Raw genomic sequence first — 21342 nt, forward strand, 5'->3', positions numbered from 1 at the left:
CCACCAGTGTATGAAGTATCCAGTCTTCTGTAGAACAGCACTAGTAAATTCTGTATCAGAGTTCATTGGACTTCGTACCCATCTCCCCCAAGTTTTTCTGTACATTCCCAAAGCACACCTCATGCACACACACACCGCCACACCTGACCCTTACATAAAAATAGCCACTGAAGAACAATTCAAGGAATCAACAGTGCTCCCACCAAAACCAACTTCTGATGATGCATTTTCCTGCCTCTCCACACAGCTGTGCTTTATTGGAGAGCCCCTGTACGCTCTCTCCATACCAGTGCAAGGGGAAGCCTACAGGCATTTTCAACTTCACTCCAGACTTACTTAGGCTTCGGGCTTCCCAAGCGCTCTGCAGACGCATACGGGACTGGCTTCAGCACACCAGGCTTCCCTCCTGTGCCACTGCAGAAGAACTGGGCCCCAAGTCTCCTAACAGTATCACAGAGTGTAATTCAGCTACTTTACCTTTTCCTTCTTACAAGGGAAAACAACTTGATCAGGTCCAGTAGCTGAGCAATATAAAAAAGATCCCACCCCAAAAAATGTGGCTGACAAAACCTACAGAAGAAGGGCTCATTTGCATCTGCCCATAGAGTCTCATCACCTGCACCAGGGCCAGAAACCTGAGATCACTGCTTTGCTAGGTCTTTATATAAAGTAGGACCCTTGATGAAGACAACAGATGAAGCTCACCTTTCAAAAGTTCTTCCCACAGACTAGCCCATTTGGGGGGGGGGTGGGGGTGGTGGTGGTGAAAAAAAAGACATAGAAAACAAAGTTGTCATTATTTATTTATTTGAATAAATAGTACAACTGTTACAAAGCATGCATAACACTCCTGCTGTCATTTTTAGCAAACATAGCATTGCATTGTAACTTGCTTACAGTACACAACTCTTGTCACAGCTGGATGTCTGCACATGTGACAAGTCCAGAATTTTACCTGCAAAGCTGGTTTTTAGTAGTTAGAAATCCAGAGTAAACACTGTTAAAAACAGTAGAAAAGATTCTTAAAAAGTACATTAATACTGAAAGCACTGAGGTGTGGGGAAGAGGGTTGGAAAATCCTGTAAGGTTTAAACTGATTAAAAAAAAAAATATCTGCCACTGTTGCTTTTTCATCTTGAAAAACAGGATGCAGCTGAGGAGTATCTGGGCTTCTGTGGTAATATAACTCACTGGACCCGAGTATGTCAAGTAAATGCACCTAAAAGGCAGTTGTATGGACTGGAAAAGACGGACATTCATTAAGTACTTGCAAATGGGGAAGCTTTAATGCTGCAGAGCGTTCAGCATTCCAGATGAACTCAACAGGATTTAGATCTACCCCATTGGCACACAGGGAACATATCTAAAACCCCAGTAACAATGAGTTCATGAATAGTATTTTAAATGTTGACTCATCTTTTTGAGAAGTAGTAAATATCATGCATTTGTAACAGAAAAGCATGACAAAAGCAGGTGTTTAGAGAAGCTTTACCAACACTGCTCTTCCTAGAAACTGGATTGACTGGGATGAAGCTCCAGTTCAGTTAAGTCCATCCTGCCAGCCATCCAGCTAACAATACATACAGCATCTACAGGGAGAATGAACTGGCTAGACAGCAAGGAGCCAAGGAATGAAAAAACATATTTTTCCTGTACAACATTTGTCAACAGACTTAAAAACAAACCAGGGTATGACACCTGCCCCCAGCCTGTTCAGGGCATCAAGCCTGCAGTCTCGATTGACAGCGATATTAATGTAAGGAATGCAAAAATGGATCCATGCCTCAGGTTGTAGAGGGGGGACTCTGGTTTCTGCAGAGTGACCAGAAACACATATTGAACAAAACAGAGACTCTTAAAATTTGGTGGTATGTTCACATCTGCTCAGATGCAATGAAGATGCCAGCTGTATAATCCCACCTCACAAAAAGCCATTCCCCCTCCCAAAGCCAAACTGCTCTTACCAGTCTCTTCTTGTTTTTGTTTTCTGTTTGCTTTTCATATTAATATTGCTTCCAATTTTGATAGATTCTCTGAAGGTCTTTCTCAGCAACTCAGAGAATATAAACAGTATTGCCACTTCCATGTCACCTGAAGGGAGGTGGGTGGAATGACAGCTCTTTAACAGACTGATTTCCAATAAATAAGACAGCATTAAACTAGAAGTTTAAGATACCTTTCAGTTCAATCACCTTCCAGCCTGACGATACCCCAGTTCACAGCACAAGTGTTAGACCGATTTCATTAACTTGCCAGGAGAGCTGACCCACCAGGCCTTAGTGCTCTACAAGTCTCCTCTGCAATAACTCCTAGCGTCGTGGCCCCACCTGAGATTCAAGTCCAATTGTTCTAGGCTCTGCATGAACAGCAAGAGGTCAGCTCCCGTATAAAGGGCAGGCAAGCAATGATTCCCCGCAGAACCTTGTAGAGCAGATGAGATCTGAATTTTTCATGGAAAGAAAGGGCAAATTCCTTCCATCTTTGTTTTGGAGGTGTGAGGGGAGGTGACCCAAATAATTCAAATACTAGAACTCAGAACCCCAAAATACAAAACCAAGAAGCAGAAGCCCATTTCTATCCCTTTGAGATTAAAAAATATTTAATTGTAAATTGTAAAACTATACCATTCAAATAGCAGGTTCCCTTATGAACTCACAGGGTAAATAAAGTTTGGTGTAAGAAATCCATTTTTAGGGAAAGAAGATGCCTACTTTGAACAGGACTCAGGTGAGCCCATGGAGCACAGCAATACTACCTGCTTCCTCTCTGGAGCACTCTGACTAATGTTTCACACAAAATCATGGCCGCCCATAAAAGAAAAGTTGTTGCTGTGATACATAAAAGCAGTAGTAAAATCTCTCCCCTGTGCACTCCAGGGAAAAGAGTGCTATTATATCGATATTCCACAAATAATTTACCCTGGAAATTACAGTCCAATTCCCTTCACAAAGCTCTCCTCAAAAATCTACTCGTAGAGCTCATGTTCCAGCACAGCCTTTCATTCACACAGCAGCACCGACCATCTCACCAGCCAGGAACAGCTCTACAAATGAAACCTGCTAAGCACTGTGAGGTAACCAGAGCCTACTGGATAAATCTAGAAATCCATTTTTAAAAACAGATTCCCACTAAAATCCCTAACAGTTTAAAAGATTACAGGACTAGGCCAGAGCCTAGGAGAGTATTTCTTGGGATGGCACAGGGCAATCCGATGAAATTAGTTTGAAGCATAACTGATCGCTGAAGAGCTTCACGTTTTGAGTGCTTACCATTGATTTGCACTATGTGTACCACATATTGCATAGCCCAGTGCAATCCATAAGTACAGACAAGCTCTTATTTATGCAGGAATTCAGGTTTATCCTTTAGGAAAGAAAATATATAATCCCCCATTTATAAAAGCCTGACCTCCAGAACTGTATAGCTGCCAATAACTACAACAGGAATGAATCTGACCCTTTAACTCAGCTGTGGGAAATGAAGAGTCAGCCTTTAAACTGGCAAGTTCATTATTGCCCATGTTTGTTTCAGAAAGGGCCGGGGGCAAAATGCATTAATCCAGCCTGTGCCTACCTGACCAGCTCCTGACTGACGTGACTGAGGCTGCGTGCTTAATGGATGACAGTGGCTCTAGCTACCAAATTTCTCCTAGAAAGGAGATGAAATAAAAAACAGACAACAAAAGATTAGCTGGACATCCCATTGCAAGACTTATTCTGTGTAAACAAACACTGAATGGAAATAACACTGAATAGCATGAGGTTAACACAAAACCTGCAGCTTTTGACATTAGCTTCAGATAGTGCCTGTAATTCCCCTCAGCCCCACCCACCCAACAGAACGTATAAAACCTTATTTAACAGAAAAGGCTCATCTTCTAAATAAATTCCAATGCCGATTTTCTATTGCTAACACTTAAGCCTGGAAAAACAAATGCCAGTTGCAGCCAAGGAGTATGCAAAAGAAAGTCTATCATAGAATCAAAGAGTGTCCAGCCATGAGAAAGGTCTCATGTTTTCCCTGCTTAATAAAATAGTTAGTGGTATATTTCCTTTATCAAAAAGAATATTTGTTGATCGTAACAAACAACAGACCTAACAGTATCTTCTGGTAAAAGTGTGAAATATTACACATTTTTCAAGTGACCTAGAGAATATGCATGCATTATTTTAAGTGAGATTGTCAAATAAACAACTACAGACAGACCACATCAACCATAGAAAGAACGCATGAAGTATAGCATAAGGCACAACGGGAGCGTGCAGAGGGTGAATTTATTATAATTTCTGCCTAAGGAGGTTGGAAGGATGAAGACCTCAGCAGCTTCCAGGATCATTCAACGTTCTTGTACTTTGTGAACAGGTTGTATAGAACCCTGAGGGTAGACTTCAGATCCAAGTTGACAACATCTGTGGAAGAAAAGAAGAAAGCCTTAATTTGCTTTTTGTTCTCTCTCAATTGTCCTCAAAGGAACAAAAGTCTCCACATCTCTGAGCCAGCGGGACCAGCAACAAAAAAACCCCACAGAGTTCTGATCTCCTCAAGTCAAGTATTTTCAGTGTCCCATATGATGCACTTCAAAACAGCCTCACGATAACACAGTCACAGCTAACTTCTTTGGGAAATGGAAGAAAGGTAATTCCCTTCCTCACCTAAAACTGGTTACAGAGAAAGTACTTCTGCCTGAGATCTAGGATAATGGCTTTGCGAAATACTACCACTGGCTTCACATGACTTCACTGGCCACAGAAGCAGCAAACAAGTAGCCACACACATCATAGGAGATACTGAACCTCACACACACATAACTGTAATGATACAGTCTATGAATAAACAAAGCCTGAATTCTCTTAGCAGACTCAAGGCTTTCGATTCCCTTCTTACCATGCTATGCCAAGGAACAGGTCTGGAACAGTTCTCAACAAAAAGCTTTTCTGCTCACACCTCCCAGTGCATCACTATGATAAAATGCCAGGAAATACCACTGACATGTAATCCAGGGACTATGGGGAGAGGCATAGCACAGAGAAGGCTGAAGAGGTGGAAAGAAAGGTTGGATATAGTACCTAAGAAAGGAGGAGGAGGAAGCAAAAACTACACAGTAAAAAATATATATGGAAGCAGAAGTAAGGAACAACAGATAATGAAAAGAAAAAAATCATTCAAAGTACCAGGAAGACAGCAAACAATTAACAGACTAAGTACAATTAATGCGAGGTCCAGGGAAAACACCTACTGCCCGCTTTGAAGAATCATTGCCAGGACCTCTCCACCCTTCCCTCCCACCCCACGCTGGGTAACACACTAAGCTCCACACTTCATCTGGTATCTGGTTCAGAAACTTCTCAAATTTTTCTTTGTACCCTTTTTCCTGTATTATATTACATATTTCACTCATGATTTTTTAGTTTGCATTTGCAAAAAAATAATCTCCTGCCTCAAAGAAAGGAAAGTCCTAACTGCTGTGAAGTAATACACCCTGAAAAAAAAGAGATGTCTTACCTGGATAACCTAAATATGAAACACGTTTCTAATTTTCCCAGGTATCATAGAAAGTTGCTTACTACCACAGCAACAGCCAGAATTAGCATTGGCTCCTCTGTATCAAGATGCAGTTCACTCAGAGAGAGCTTTAAAATGTAAATCTAGCCAGATGAAACACTGCAGCAGCCATGCATTTCTAAGGCGGGGAAATCAATGCAAGTATCTGGAGAACAGACAACTGACCCTACTGATGCTGGTAGTCACTTTTGTTTGCTAATCAAGTAAACAATTAAACCAAGACCAAGGTGCCAGTGGAGAGGCATAGAGATCTGGAGGACAGGGCAGAAACATTGCTGAAAGCTAGAAGCACAGCTAGGAAACTACAGCATGTCCCAAGGAGAGAGCAGCCGGGAGTAAGAGGCAGCAAATAGCCAGAGCAAGAGCTAAGGGCACCAGTAAGAGCACAGGCAGGAGCTGGAAGGGGGCCCATACCTGCAGCAATGTGCTGAGCAGGTACCATCCATCCACCCTCATGCAGATATTTAAGGCTGACTCCTACTAACCTCCATCAGCAATATGAGCTAGACACCTGCTGCTGTTCACCCCTGGTTACCCTGAGGAATGAGAGGTACTGGGAGGTCCCCCATCACTAAAAGACGGAATGGACCCAGCTCTTTTAAATGACATGTAGATTTAGCATCAGAACTAACTATTAAGGTCACACAGTCTGGTCTCACATACAACAGTCCTTAATTTTACCTTGGAAATCCTACACTGAGCTTACAAACCGACCTTTGGCTGAATTAAAATACAAGGTTAACATTGCATGTCTTTTCTCTGTTTTTTCTTTCTTAAATCTTCCAGTAGTGGAAATTCCACCTCCATCCCCTGACAATTCAGACTGATGGGTAATTACCTTCTCTGGTGCAAAAGTTATACTGTAATTCTAGTTTGACATTTTCCTAACTTTCAGGCCTTGTTATGCCCTTGTTTGCTGCATTAAAGAGTACAGTAGTGTGAGATGCATCCTCCCTGTGTGGGTGATTACAGTGTTCCTTATTGATCAGTGCCTAACAGGCATTCCCAGGAATAAGCATACCCACAGCCTCCCATTTATTATTTTAAGATGAAGTCATAACTTTACCAAAAACAACTAATAAGATATTAACTGAAAGTGGCCATAAATAATCAAAATAGTTTAAAATATTCCATTAATTTAAAATGTTCACACTCCATAACAACCCCATTATAGGTTAATAAATTAATCTGCTACAACATACTTTTGCGGCAATAATTCAGCACCAAGTTCTGCTACTGGCTCTATCTACTGAAATGGGCTGGAAGAACAGAGAAAAGGAGCTGTCCTGTATGCTATTCTTGTTTGCCACCTGTACTAAGGCACCCTAAAATATTAAACAAGACCTCTCTCTTGCAAGCACTGCATAAAGCATGGGCTACAGAAACAAAAGTTGTGATGTTCTGCTCTAGACAAAGTTTTACATGAAAATCCTACAACTAACTCAAGATGCATTTACTACCCAGTTCATGCCAAAGGACATGATTCACCTAACAGGTTTTCCAACCTATTTAGGAACAAACACTAGATCAGTATGGCATTAACAGAGTATACTATACACAAAACATTTTGCAGAGCATCGGAGTCTGTGACAAAATGAATTCCTGTTCTAAGGAAGACATATTACATGACTGTACTGCCTGTCAAGATCCTGCAGAGGATTCCACAGCACTATGGTGACAAAGCCCAAGATGTTACTGTCCTCTCCACAGGAGCAGCTTTTCAAGAGCAAGTCAGTTTTACAGGCAATTTCAACACGCAGGCACCACACAAACACATTCAGTCCAACAGCTGTAAATAACTGCTGCCAGGAATGAGTACACACACAGAAAAGAAAGGAAGACACACAAGAGACCGTACATCTTGCAACAGCAAAAAGCAAAGGAATGTTCTATGACTTAATTTGGCTCTCTAGCTTCTATTAATAATTAAATTTCCAATCAGTAAAATACTTAAACATATTTTGCTGCATATATCTACACACCTTGTCCAGAGCAAACAGAAGATCTGCTTTAGCGCTCTACCACTCATAATAGTGTAAAGGTGTAAGATAGCCTTATAGGAAGGTAATCTCTGTTAGATCAACCAATGAAAAGAAAACAAAGGGCAAGCTTTCAACAGAGAAATTAGGATTTTAACATTCTCTCTCTCAAAACAGGCTTGTCTAGCTTACCTGGTCTCCTACTGCAATCTTTTTAACCCTTTCACTCAAAAAAACTGCCATTCTTGATTGTGCATTTGTTTTTCTCCAGTTTTCTCATCCTCCTCATATACTCACTGACTGAGCTCTAATACTCAGAACACTCCTTTACTTTCTCAAGTTAGTGTCTTGTTTCACCAAATTCCTCAGCAGCACTTTTCATCATTCATTTAAAAGAACAGTGCTGACAGAACACATATGCATTCAATATTGTCTTCTGCCTTTTTTCCTCACTATAACCAGCTCCACTATTTGTTAACCTATCGCCTATCACCACTTTGTCTCATTTTAAGTCAGACTGAACATTTCCTGGGGACTCCTCATTCTTTTTTCTGCAGAAGCCTCCAACACCTACGTAGTTTGTAACACAGGAATAAAAATTGCTCATTTAGCAGTCATAAAGTTTTAATTCCTCTGCTTATCCCTAGTGCAAGCAACAATGCAGACCTCATCATTAATTAATTTCAAGGTTCAGAGACTTCAAAGGAAAAATTTCAGTTTTTACGCTTTTCAGTTCTGACTCCCAAGTCCACATAAATCAAGGAGAGTTCGCTACCTGTTCTCCTAAAAAAAAAAAAAAAAACACCAAACAAAAAGCCTTCCAGTTATCTGCCACTGAAATCTGATCACAAGAGTCCAAACTAGCGCTAACTGTAAGAATTAGGAGAATTAGACCATGAAAAGCTTCCTGCTTGGACTGCTATTTAGAATACCAGCCACATTTATAACACAGCACTGAACAGCTCTCGGATCATTCACTGAAGTTAGACTTGTACACCACAGTGAATCTATTCCAGACAAGCAATACAGGTAAAGATATACCCCAGACACAGACAACGAATCCTTTGGAAAACTGTCAAGGGGGGCATTTACAGCTCCATTTTGTGGTAGTACTACTGTACTACTACTACTGTCTTTAAATAGAGTTGCACTTGAAATGCACCTGTTATTATGTCTTTATATACAGTTTAAAGCTGTATGGCATGTCCGTACCTTCAGGGCGAGCTTTTGGTTTCTTCAGTCCTCCATCCTGCATCAGCTCAAAAGCAAAGGAAACATTATGGACCTGAAAGAGGCAAAGTGTTTAGAATCTCAAGGTTACATAGGCATTAAAAACCTTTAATCATATTTTAAAAAATGCTTTATTCTCTCCATACTTGACATAGAGGATGATAATTCTATTTAAATCAGTATTAAACATTTACGCAGTTAAGCATGGCAGAAGGTACATACGAGGCTAAGAAATGAAAGCTTGTATCATTATAGGGCAAATATTCACTTTTTGATACAAAGTAAATATTTAAGATTTCCAAATTTCAAGTGGAAAAATGTGAGCGGGTACCTCATGAACCAGGAAATCCCATTATGCCCCAATCTCAGTTTCTATGGCAGAGGTCAGAGAGCTCCCAGCGCCAACTACAACAGAGCTGCATTTTGCAGAGTTCTTGCTGCCTGTACCAAAGATCAACATTTCCGACTACAAGGCAACAAGGAATGTAACAGAAGTGACATAACTGAACAGAGATGGGTTGTAATAAAGAAGAAGTAAAGAGACTAAACGGAATTATTTTCAAACATTAGTCTTTTCTAAATTATTATCAGCTGCATATCAAGCAACATCAACATCACATCATCAAGGAGCCTGGCTGCTTGTTGCATGACTTTGTGCTAATCCCTTAGTCTCTTGGTGCTTTGGATTCCTCTACTTGAAAACAGAGATAAAAGTCCAATTAGGTTTCTCTAATGAAGCAAATGCTTCAAAAAATGCTTGTTGGTGGCAGTTCCTAGACAGACTGTGCAGTGAACTTGCAAAACAAGCTAGGCACAACTGTACAGAGCAAGCTTCTTGAACAAGCCACCAAGGATCATACATGAATATAAAGTCAGAGGAAAAAAAATGGACAAGAAGGAAAAATGCAAAAAAGTGGGTGTCTTCTTTTAATCTCCCCTTTGAGGAGTGAACATTATGGTTTAAAAAGATCTGCGTAGCAGCTTTCTCACTCATGCTTACTGAAATTCAAGCAAGGTAATTTGGATTATGAATTCTGTGCATTTTTGTTACTGCAAATGACAGTTCTGGAGATACATAGCAAGTGGAAGAGATTTAATTAAAGCTACTAATCTTGAAAATCAGGGAATTACACATACAAAGCTCCCCCACAACAAGGAAGCAAGGCCCCTTTCACTGGCACTTATTGCTCAGGACTTAATTTATTCATTGTGACAAACCAATAACTTTCAAGATGAAAATATTTCTTCCTTTCCCAAAAAACACAGAGTCTATCTCTGCTGCTTGGATTTACAAAACTCCTTTCCTCAAGGCAGAGTCTTCACACAAAACCACAGCATTACTTCAAGAATATTCAATAATCTTTATGAATTTAAACTGCCAACAACAAAATCATAGCTGAAGAGGTACTGGCTACAGCTCAGCATCCTGCATTTCTACAAGGGCAAAAATTCAAGATACCAAGATACTCAATTTCCTCTTGCATTGCTGATAAGATTCACCCAGACAAAGCTGGGTTATTCTACTGATGATGAAGTCTCACCCCTCAGAGCATATAACTTTGCTGAAGGGTGCTTGACAGCAATAATCTGCACTAAAGTCATTATGAAAAAGGCACCATTTTAAACAGCCCTTGCCTTACAAAGCACTCTGTCTTTTAACTTTTGCCAATGTTTCCACTCCTGACCTAGCCATCACCTGCTCCAGCTCAGCCAGCACAATTCTCACATCCTCTGCACTGCAGAACCTGGCAGAATAAAAAGCCGGGGGCACATGCATTACTCCAGAACAACCAGGCTCAGAGTATTCTGATACCAGGCACTGAATATACACAGATGTGCATGCATGTTGGGGAACAACTGCAGAGAGGCAAACTTTTGCTTATAACCATAAAACAGGTTAAGCACTCTTCTCATCATTAACACTAGGAAGGACACAGGACAATGGAGCAAGTGTGGGGCCAAGAGCAAGACACTTATTTCACCTCCTTCCATCTCTAATACCCTGATTATGAGCAAGACAATCAAACGCTGCAAAGAATCCACTCTTCTTCCTCAAAGCTCATTTTGTCTGAGACACTGTTAGGCAGCAAGTCATTCACTCCTTACCAAACAGGAAGAAAAATCAAAAAACAGGCAAGTTAGCGCATTCTCTCAGAAGTTGAAGTTAACAACATTGGCAACGATCCTGCCAGGAACTGGACACAGAAGCAGTATCTGTGCTCACAAATTGACTTCAGACAGGCCACTTTTTGCATACTCCCTCCCTGGCAGGATCAGGGCATCCATCTTGGCTTTAGATGAGCTTCAAAACATCTTACCTGGGAGCACTCAACATACAGTTTCTAACCCCAGATCAACAAAAGATCATGGCCCAGGTACCACCTCTCCTGCTCCATAGTATCTCTTTTGCATATCAAGTAATAATATTTATTCGCTTGGTTTGTAAGAACATTAAATAAACTACAGAAAAAAGAATTAATGGGTATTAGGCAACTAATGAGGCATCAATGAGATGACGGGGCAGTTTTTAAGGATGACATTCTGTGACCTTGGGAAGCAGCTCTATCTCCATGTCAATCCCAGCACAATGGATGCGGCTAAAAGAAAGCTTCCCATCTCTCACCGTTTTGCCATTCTTGTCTATTTGCATAGTACATGCTAGGCAAGGCCAGGCATCAGCTCTGCTGTCTAGCATAATAAGGCATTCCTGTGCAAAATCACAGTTCAGGCAGTACTACAATTTAATAAATCACTTTGATTATGCAAAGTACTAAACAGTACAAAGCACTTATTACCGACTAATTCATTATGGATATTTACAAGCTTTACGTGTCATTTGATGCTAGTAACAGAATACCCTTCTTCCTTAAATGTGAGGAATTTACCCATTGATTTCATAAGCAACTTTTAGTGATATTAACTATCAAGTGTCACAGCTAGTGTATTTTTGCTATGGTTCCTGAAGAGACAAATATACCAGGTTCTGATTTACTGGGCCCAAAGAGAAAGGGCACAATGATTGGCAAGTATCATGTCGTAAAAAGCGAAAAGAAACTGGAGTTTCCACTCACCTTTTGATCAAAACTTTCAGGTGTTAAGTAGAAGTTATGAAGTGGAACAAAATAGTCTTCAAGGAGACCCATGAGTAAAACCAAGTAAACACCATCTGCAAACTAAATAGAAATACTGATGACATTCCTAGGTGAAAACATCTGTTTTCAAACAAGCATTCACAAACAAGAAGAACAAGGAATGCTTGGCCCAAATTATGTACTTTTGATTTCTGCCACTGTTGTTGCTAGCACAGAAGTGCAAGATAGTTCAGGAGTCACAGCCTGCTCCTTTCAGGCATAACAAGTAATTGACAGCAAGTGTAACATTTAGGGCTTTCTTTCATCTGCTCCCTGGATTCACCTATACCCTTGCAATCACCAGTGCAGCTGAACAAGCTAGATCAGTCTTTCCTTAAGAGCCTGTTGATATAGCTGCTTTCTTGTCAGTTCTCTAAATAAAAGGAAAAAACACAGGATGCAAGGCTTTCTCCCTACATCTGGTAGCATTATTTCCCCTACTCTCATTTCCTGAGCAAAACAAAGAAGCCCACCGCTTATTGCTATAGCATTAACCCATGCAAGATCATGTGCCAATGACTATTTAAACTACTCGCAGTAAATCACTCTAAGCAGAAAAAATGAAAAGCAATTCACCTGGGGGTTATCTACAGTTCGTACTCCTCAGTTACGCAGCGTACTTGGTCTGAATAGGCAGAGACTGAAAACATCATCTTCTCTATCCCCAGCCAGTTACCTATTTACTAGGCTACTGAATACTTTGGGGTGAGGTTAGAGTATGTATGTTTGTTCTTGCTTTTGCCCGTGTTCATTTTATTTACTTGAGGAATCTTGTCAACTACCCTACAGTATTTAACAAGGCTCTTTTTTTTTTAATCCAAAGGGCTTCGAGAAACATGTTTGCACATTGTATACTCCCAGTCCTACTACTACAGTACCTGGTCATTTCAACCCTTCTTAAATGATGCATGCTGGACATTCAAACCTCTGCCCTTAATCAGAACTTGAATGGAATCAAGTTTCCCCTGTCACAGTCTTCCCCATTTAACTTCACCAAATAATTTTTATTTTCCAAGTCAAAATAGATTGTTTAGAGTTTCAGTAAATACTAAATAATATACTGAATTTCACCGATACTACTCGGTGTTCCTACCAGATAGGCTGACTACTAACTGGCTAAGGGGAGTAATGTTATGTATTTCTAATAGACTTCTCACTTGTGTCCTGATACGGTACATGTGACATCCTCTAACCTTTTCAAGAAGAAAAGCTGGGTATTTCCAAGGCATTAAGCAACAATTTCTTGTGATCAGATCAGATCCAGTCACACCCATTTAGCTCAGCAAAGCTATAAAATAGCAGTGAATGACTGGTATTAAACTAGGACAGGCTCAAACCAATTATACCCGTTCTCCTGGTATAATTTTCTAGACTCTGTGCTTATGTTTTTTTGCCAGGACAGTAAGATAACCATCTTCCCACAGTTCACTGAACTCTGGAAAGAATATCTGCTTTTGATTAGCCAAGCCCATGACTGCAAATTGTTTAATTTTATCTGTCAAGTGAGAACCACCCCACTGACACCGAAACTCATACTCAAGTTTTCGAAGCATACTCCGTACCTAGTTCTGCACTAGAGACAGAGGAACCCCTCAGAGCAGACACCGATGGTTGACAATCATCTCCACTACCTTTACACAGACCAACTTGGATACCACTGCCAGTCAAGCCATTGCAGCACAGGAGCTTCGAGTCATTAATCCACACTGCTGAGAAGTAAGCACTGCGCACGTGCTCACGAGATAGCAAGGTAAAGAGGAGGATATGAAGGCCTTTGCTGTAACAGAACTGTTTCCAGTCCCACTTTGATGGGATCAAAGTTAGCACTGGTATCTCTGCCATGAACGGCACACTGCAGTCCACACTCTTCCTGAGAGCCCCAGGCAGCCAGCTATTAAAACTTTACACCAGTTCATCACAAACCCTCACAGCTAGAAAAGACACAACCCAGCATCCACCCATAACTATAGCAATTGCTTTGCAGCACTCCTCTTTGATCTAAGAGACAAGCTGCCCTGAAATCTAGTCATATTCTACAGTCATTACTATGGCCCTATTAAATATCCGAGAATTTCACCTTATAATGCAAATCAACAGCATTACAAAAGTCCATGTAAACATGAGTAAAGGAAGCAAGCATCAGTGAATGTCACTGCTACTTAAAAGACAGAGCCCTGATCCCATAAATTAACATGTCCAAAGACAAACAGTTCCATAACATAGTTTTATGGAGCAAGGGCCTAGATTTGCAACTTACACAGTTTAGACTACATACAAAAAAGACAAAGCCTCCTACCTGGGTTTCCAACTCCGTTACTTCCAAATTCAGTTTATTCAAGTGTTTATTCACAAAGGTGATCAGAGACTATAAAACACCAGAAGCAGCGATGTTAGTTAGATACTACAGTCAGTGCCTATGTGAAAGGGTTAACATCATCTTTTAAGATATTTTTTGAGCTTAATAAATATGCATGTGCAATATTTGCTTTTGCGTAAATAAGCGCATAAAACTGAAAACAGCTCAGTCGTATAGTCATTTTTGTTGCACCATATGCCAGAAGTCGCCAGATGGTGCTATTAGATACAGCTTACTAGTTATTTTTCCTAGCACATAAAGCATACTTTAGTCTTGAGGGGAAAAAAGCTGATGACATTGGTTCTTTTGTAGGCTCTTTGTGAAGATGAAGCAAGCAGTAGGTGCATTTCCTGTCCACACTAATCTCTTCAGGTTTCTGGGGAAGTTCCACTGCCAGGGAGCAAGGCATCAGCAGCACTGAGCTAAGACTCCCAAGAAAGGATGCCAACAGCACACTGTTCTGCACGTACCTCTGTTCCTGGAGTGATGTATGCATATCAATTAGCAAATTACAGTCAGGATGGAACCTGAGTCTGGCATTTCTATTCCTCTAGGAAGCAGACATGCAAGATCCTGCTACTATGAGCCAGATATGTGCTAATGTACCGAAGCAGAGCTTCCAGCCTGCTTAGGACACTTCCAAAAGGGATGCAGAATTGGGCGTTAACACTTCTATCGCATGGATACAGTTAACTTAATTTTCTATCAACTTTAAAAACACACTTCTAGAAGATGTTTCAGACTGGGAAGACAAAATTTTCCATGGACTGCAAAGCATTATTCTAAATGCATACATCTTATGTTTCATATGCAGCAAAGAGACAAATTACAACACTGTATACTACTGCTCCAATAAGTAACTTAACAGCCTTATTGGAACGAGCTGATGGAACAACATGGAGTCTCTTCCTTATGTGTTCTCTAAAACTGACAAGAGATGGCAGAGATCAACAGCTACTTTACCCCTACACTCTGCCTAGCACAAAGAGCCATGTCAAGAATATGTCTGGATAGGTGTGCTTTGCGATGATGCCTGGGAGGACAGACCAGAGGACCACGTGAATTAATGGCAAGTAGAAGCACCCTGGGACAAAAGCAACTCCTCTTTAAACCCCTTATGGATAGCAAACTTATTTTTGGGTGAATCACATTTCAGGGTACTGTGGAAAATATCTTCCAGTTGCCAAAGATCATCTTTAGAACAGGAATGAGCTGAAGACCAAACAGCAAGTGCTGCCTGGGGAGACTGAGGCTGAAGACACATGCACGACTGAGTCGGTTGCTGCTGAGCCTAGCAAAGGGGTCCCCACCGCCAGCTGCTCACTAGCCTACAGCCCAGCCCCCTCCTTGCTGGAGGACAGCACCAGCGATATAAAAGCAAGTACGACTGTCCAGTCAGAATGATCTGTACCACTGCAAATACTTAGCAGAGTAACTTTTTCTAACTTGTGTCATTTTGATTGAATCTAGCAGCACTACCCAGAAAGACCTTGGCCAATAAACCAGAGTAATGAGACAAGCCTGACTGAAGCCAATGAATCCAGGTATCACCTGGAGTGAACTCTGGGGGATAAACACTCTTTTCACTATTTCAGAATCCTCTTTGCTATTTTCCAGATCCTTCTGGATATCATTCCAAAATCATAAGGAAGAAAAAGGAATGCAGAAAATGAAACTTGAATTTTATTTTTTACCTTTTTGACTACGCTGAGTTTGTCTGGTGCATGATCAAAAAGTGTGTCAAAGGCATCACGCTCTGATTTTAGAAAGAAAAACAAAATAAAATTAAAACACCTCCAACAGCCATGTACGGGAAGCAAGTTCTGTGTCCCAAGCTCAAAGGTCTCTCTCAGAAAGCCACATAACACAGTCTCAAGCTAAAAGTTATCACCCTATTTTTGTGTCTAGCTAAATGCCAGAGCAAAGTCCGCTTGGAATTTCAGAGGTAACTGAAAATAAACATATAATTCACTGAATTCCCTTTTCTGCCATTCATGAATATGAGCAAGATCTAATTCAGCAGTGTACGAAGAGCAAAGCTTACATTCAGTACGAAGATTTGAATTATGTTTAGACATTCAAAGCATTGTGTAACAATATCTAATCCAATCTAAAAATCTACAAAATTGACTACATTAGTGCAACATTTCACACTGTGGCAACTTTGGGTTGACTGAAATTTTCCAAACACTGACTTTTTCGGATGACAACTGTCATCGTCAGGTAAAGCAAGAAAAATTTAGAAATCCAACCAATTGCAGCTGCATTAAACATACGAACAAAAGCATTAAAATGCTGGGAAAAGTGTGTGGGGTTTAAGCTGTTAAAGTTTTCAACATAAAACTTGGAAAAACTTAAAAACTAAGGGTTTTTTTTTATTTACAGAACATATTTTCATAGTCTTATATTGTTAAATAAACAAACACATTTATTATCCAAATTCCTTTGATATCTGAAGGTATGTTATTTAGCCCCTATAGCCCCACTCATTTCCAAGTACCTTATTAATTACTAATGCAGATATTCTGCAAGAGGAGAAATAGTAGCATTCACATATTATAACTGGGGGAACAGAGAAACTAAATGCCTTTATCTCACACAGTCCTTTACAGAAGCCCACATCTCTTTGGTGACAAGTGGTGACTTAATGCCACTAAAAACTAAATGCAAAAAAAGAGGTCTCTTGGCAGCAACACCAAAAAAAAAAAAAATAATTTATTTAGAACACCAGATCTACTTTTGGTAAGGTCTAAACTCTAAAATCTAGCGAATAGGGAGGAGATAAAATACTCCATGCAAAGGAATTAGAGGGGGCTGACTGGTGGCTGAAAGGGGACAGATAAACGTAGCTTTCTTAGACCTTGTACCATCCACCTCTGCATCAGTAATTTTCATGTGTTCATTTATATATCACTTACATGGTCACATTATGAAGGAGGTGTAATTCTTAATGCTGGAGGTTGCAAAGATTTTTACTTGAAAGCCACTAACAACAGTACTAGGAAATACTGCCCCTGTGCAGCATTTTCACTATTTGTTACTTACAAATGGAAACATACCAAGAGACCTGTCTAAAGAGCACAAGCAGTATAGTGGGTCATCTGGTTCTACCCAGTATGCTCCACATTTGTGTGAAGTAACAAAACCTGTTCCCATAACACATTCCAACCCTGAGGAATTCCTCAATCCATTGTCTTGATCTGCTGAAGAAAAACAGGATTTCTGTGTCTGACATAAATAAACAAAAAAAATTCAGCGTCAACTTTGTTACTTACCAAATCTTCCCATCATCATCCTGCAAGTCAGAGCATTCAAAAATACTGGGTTAGTTCATGAATAATCACTTTGAAAAGACCAGGCCATAGACTTAATGGGCCTTCTCCTGCAAGATGCAAAGACTAACCACTTCTACCAAGTCAGAAGGTTGAGCATGTTGCAGACCAAACCCAACGTGCCACAGGAATGTCCCCAGCAGACCACCCATGATGCCGGGGAGATAAATTTGAAGTTAATGGAAATGCGTAATTATGTTTTACACATAATTATGATTTCTTATGCATAACTATCTTTATGATGAAGAGTGAACGAGCACATGTACTTCCGTGTACAGTTTCTACCAATATAGTCATCAGACTACACCACACAGCTCAGAAGGAGCAAGGCCATCTATCTCACTTTAATCTGTTTTCTCTGAAGAAAGAAAACATACATCATATCTGGAGATTATGGAAATATGAATGATATACGCAGCCAGTGACATCAGACATATGCAGATGTTTATCAGCTGAGAATCAAGTCCTGATTCGCACAGAGGAATCTGAAAGTATTCAGTGAATGTTGGATTATGCTGATCATTGCATTTTCTGTAGCTATACTTGTATCTGGGTATGCAACACATTAAACAGCAAACCTCTTAATATTGTGTAATATTAAATAACTTAATAAAATACGTGTATAAACATACATGCAAATCTATGAACATTTGGCTTGCTGAAAAAACCATCTAAACCCCACTCCACAGAATACATCTTACAAACCACATCTGAAGGAGAGGACACACTAACTATATTGTTCAAGAGCATAGGAGGGAGGGGAGGAATTCTGGCCCACAAACCTGAAGCAGAGCTCTGATCCTACAAAAACACCATGAGATCTTTAATGTCCACACAGAGATGTTATGATCTCATTTTTGAGCGTTTCCATCTGAAAGCTCTTCCCCACTGAGCTAGCCACATGGTACTTCATTTATCTTCAAAGTCACTGAAAGCTGAGCCAACTCTACAGGGAGCCAATACACTGATAAACTGAAAGAGGGCTCATGTTAAGTCCCTCTTAGAAGAGATGCCTTCAGGCCATGCAAAGGAAAAACTCAGCTTTTATTTGCAGCCAAAGTGCATGTCTAGCCTTCTCCTTATAAAAAGGACTGTAAAAACACAAAGCAAAGCAATCTGTTGCAAAAACTGGAGAGGGAAGAGCTGTATTTATTTTATTTATTTTTGCTGAGCTCTAGTTAAAGTTACAATTTTAACAGGGTATTACTTCAGTTTTGAGAGGTATTTCAAAGAATTGCCTTTTGTCAAGCTAATTCTTCTCCAAAATACCTACATTGGCCCTTCACTTGAGACAGGCAACAGCACTGGGCAGAAATTAATTCTATATGGCTACCTCCAGAAGGCAGGAGGGAAAAGTAAAGAAAAAGCCCCACAAAGGGCAATGAAAAAAAACTGTAACACAAGAACGTCAAGAAGACACTTTTCTCCTTCATAACATATTTCCATAGACATTCTCTATGGTTAAAAACGCACAACATAAAGACATTAAGGGACTCTGTTAATTTAACAGGGGCAGGGGAAGATTGTCTCTCTCTCTCATCTTTGCAAACGGTCTCACATCATGCACCACAGCCACATTCTGAAGCTCAAGTGTTTTGTGCTTACTCTGTTGTAGTTGTCAGCTCCTCTGTAACATGAGTGGTCTGAAGGAGGCCTTCACGTTTCTGGTAAGGAAGACAGAGTCAGAAACAGAGATGGCATTAGTAAAGGAGAAGCTCATTAGGGCCTCTGCAGCATTCAGCATCTTTCAGAATTCTCAGAGCAGAAAACTGGATAAAGCGTGCTCACTAAGTTTTGCAGATGTAGAGGTGAAACAGCTGACACAGGAGGGCTCACTCCCAGAACAGTGGCATTTATCAGGCTGACAGCCAAATGGACGTTTGGGAAATGCGTGTGTGTACATATACAGATATATATATCTGTATGTATTTGCAGCCAACAAACTGGCTAACAATTCTCCCAAGACCACAGTCACATCACGCCTGGAACACGAATTAGAGACAGTTTGTCAGCCCTGTCTTAAAATCCCCAAGGCCACTTGCTCATGTCACGGCGTCAACCAACAATTTGACACAGTTGGCAGCCTGGGTCTGTGGAGAGGTCTGGGGCTGAAATAACACAGATGGCTGCCCCCAGGCCAGGGCTCCAGTGTGCTGGCAAAGCTCTCTGGGCACAAGGGCAGCTCTCCTAGAGCAGGCAGGTTACTGAGGCCACCAGCCACATGCCTTTCAGGCACACATCCACCAAGGAAATGTAGGGAACATAAAAAGCCCAAGTAGTGATTTCACAATGAATATTATTTCCCTGTTACATGGTTTTCTCTCCTTGGGATAATTTTCTGCATGAATAAGGAGTCTCCTACCCAACAGAGTTAGCATGCAGTGAGATTCAGTTTCAAAACAGCTTTTTAACAGCCTCCTCAGCTCTGTTAAGACACAGCGCCTTGACACAGGTAGGGTCAAATGTTTCTGAGACTCTCCAGAGTTCTGGAGACAAGGCACATGCCTCTCAGAAGCTGGAAGTGCTTTCACCTGAATCAAAAACTTTCTTAACACCTCTATGGGTCCCTTCCAAAAGTATGGGATATAGCCTTATGCCTGAATGAAGGAACTTCTTTCCTCCCTTATCTGCACTTAGAAAGCTGACACAAAGAGCTCAAATCTCAGCAGCCATCTAGGAACCAGGTCTGTCAGAATGACTTATGGCAGGGTTAATAAAGCTGCTGGCTCAGGTAAGCAGGGAAACCACCACCCCCAGGCACAAGCTCCATACACACGTGCCATCTCAATCATTTTTGCCAACTGAACCCCAAATAAGAACTTAGTAGAGAGAACAGCTTTGAGGAGAAACGCATCCTTCCCCAGAAGCAATCTAAGAAATAAAAATTGAAATCTGAAAAACAGAAGAGCTGCCCTTCCAATCCCTACTCAACAAATGAAGGTAGAGTTGCGTTCTCAGGCCACCACCAAGGGAGCCTGGCTGAAGGCACGGTGAGAGCCACGGTCTCCCATAGCTGTGCTGTTACAGCTCCATGCCTGTGCTGGATGCCGCCAGTTGGCCGTGTCTTCACAACACCTCACTTCCCTATCATGCATACATCTCATCCTGCTCCCCCAAGGGAGCCACAGCAGCGGTGCCAGAAGGTTTGGTGAAACAAGCCAGGATGACAGCATGGATGGAAAAATGAGGAAGCATCTGACAGGGCAATGTTTTCTTGCATACAAAACAATGTCATCTTTATTCCGTTCCATCACATCCATGCTTTATTAAAACAGGTTTTGGGACCTTCCTGGCACCACACACCCCAGGGAGAAAATGCTATAAACTGTGAACAAAAACTCAGTAAGCGATGACTAGCCACATGCCTGATAAGAAAGAGGAAGGGATGCCAACACTGACTCCCCAATAGGTGGAAATGGCAGCATTTCTGTGTAGTCCCCTCCAAGGCAGCTGAGCACGCTGCTGGCACAGCAAGCCTAGGTCCCTTGGCCTTGGAATCCAAAAGCAAACATCATTCTTTGACTCCTTGCACCACTGCTAAGAGACGTCCTGCCTTGCCTCTGACCTTTCAGTCTGCAACTCTGACTAGAAGGGAATTATTGTAAAAATACCTCAGATCTCCCAGCAGCACCAAGGTGGGACATGCTGCAATTTCAAAAACAAGAATGAGGAATGCTAAATGCAAAAGATGGCAATTCCTGAGCCTTGTGAAAACAACAAACACAGTGAGCCTTCAGAACAATTTTTACACT

At 40.9% G+C, this 21342-nt stretch overlaps 1 protein-coding gene across 2 annotated transcripts in view; it reads right to left on the reverse strand.

Moving 5' to 3' along the window:
* Nucleotides 1–790: 790 nt before the first annotated feature.
* The window catches only part of PARVB (parvin beta), a 68366-nt gene continuing 47814 nt past the window's right edge, over nucleotides 791–21342 (reverse strand). For both annotated transcript variants that reach the window (XM_040595434.1, XM_040595435.1), the window contains exons 7-13: nucleotides 19196–19254; nucleotides 17534–17553; nucleotides 15953–16014; nucleotides 14199–14267; nucleotides 11843–11944; nucleotides 8754–8826; nucleotides 791–4409 (exon numbers count right to left, since the gene is read on the reverse strand). In XM_040595434.1, coding sequence (XP_040451368.1) covers nucleotides 4333–4409; nucleotides 8754–8826; nucleotides 11843–11944; nucleotides 14199–14267; nucleotides 15953–16014; nucleotides 17534–17553; nucleotides 19196–19254 — 462 coding nt within the window. In that variant the 3' untranslated portion in view covers nucleotides 791–4332. The remainder of the gene's footprint in view (nucleotides 4410–8753; nucleotides 8827–11842; nucleotides 11945–14198; nucleotides 14268–15952; nucleotides 16015–17533; nucleotides 17554–19195; nucleotides 19255–21342) is intronic.

This window comes from Falco naumanni, chromosome 5, assembly GCF_017639655.2.
Source record: "Falco naumanni isolate bFalNau1 chromosome 5, bFalNau1.pat, whole genome shotgun sequence".
Taxonomy (NCBI): domain Eukaryota; kingdom Metazoa; phylum Chordata; class Aves; order Falconiformes; family Falconidae; genus Falco; species Falco naumanni.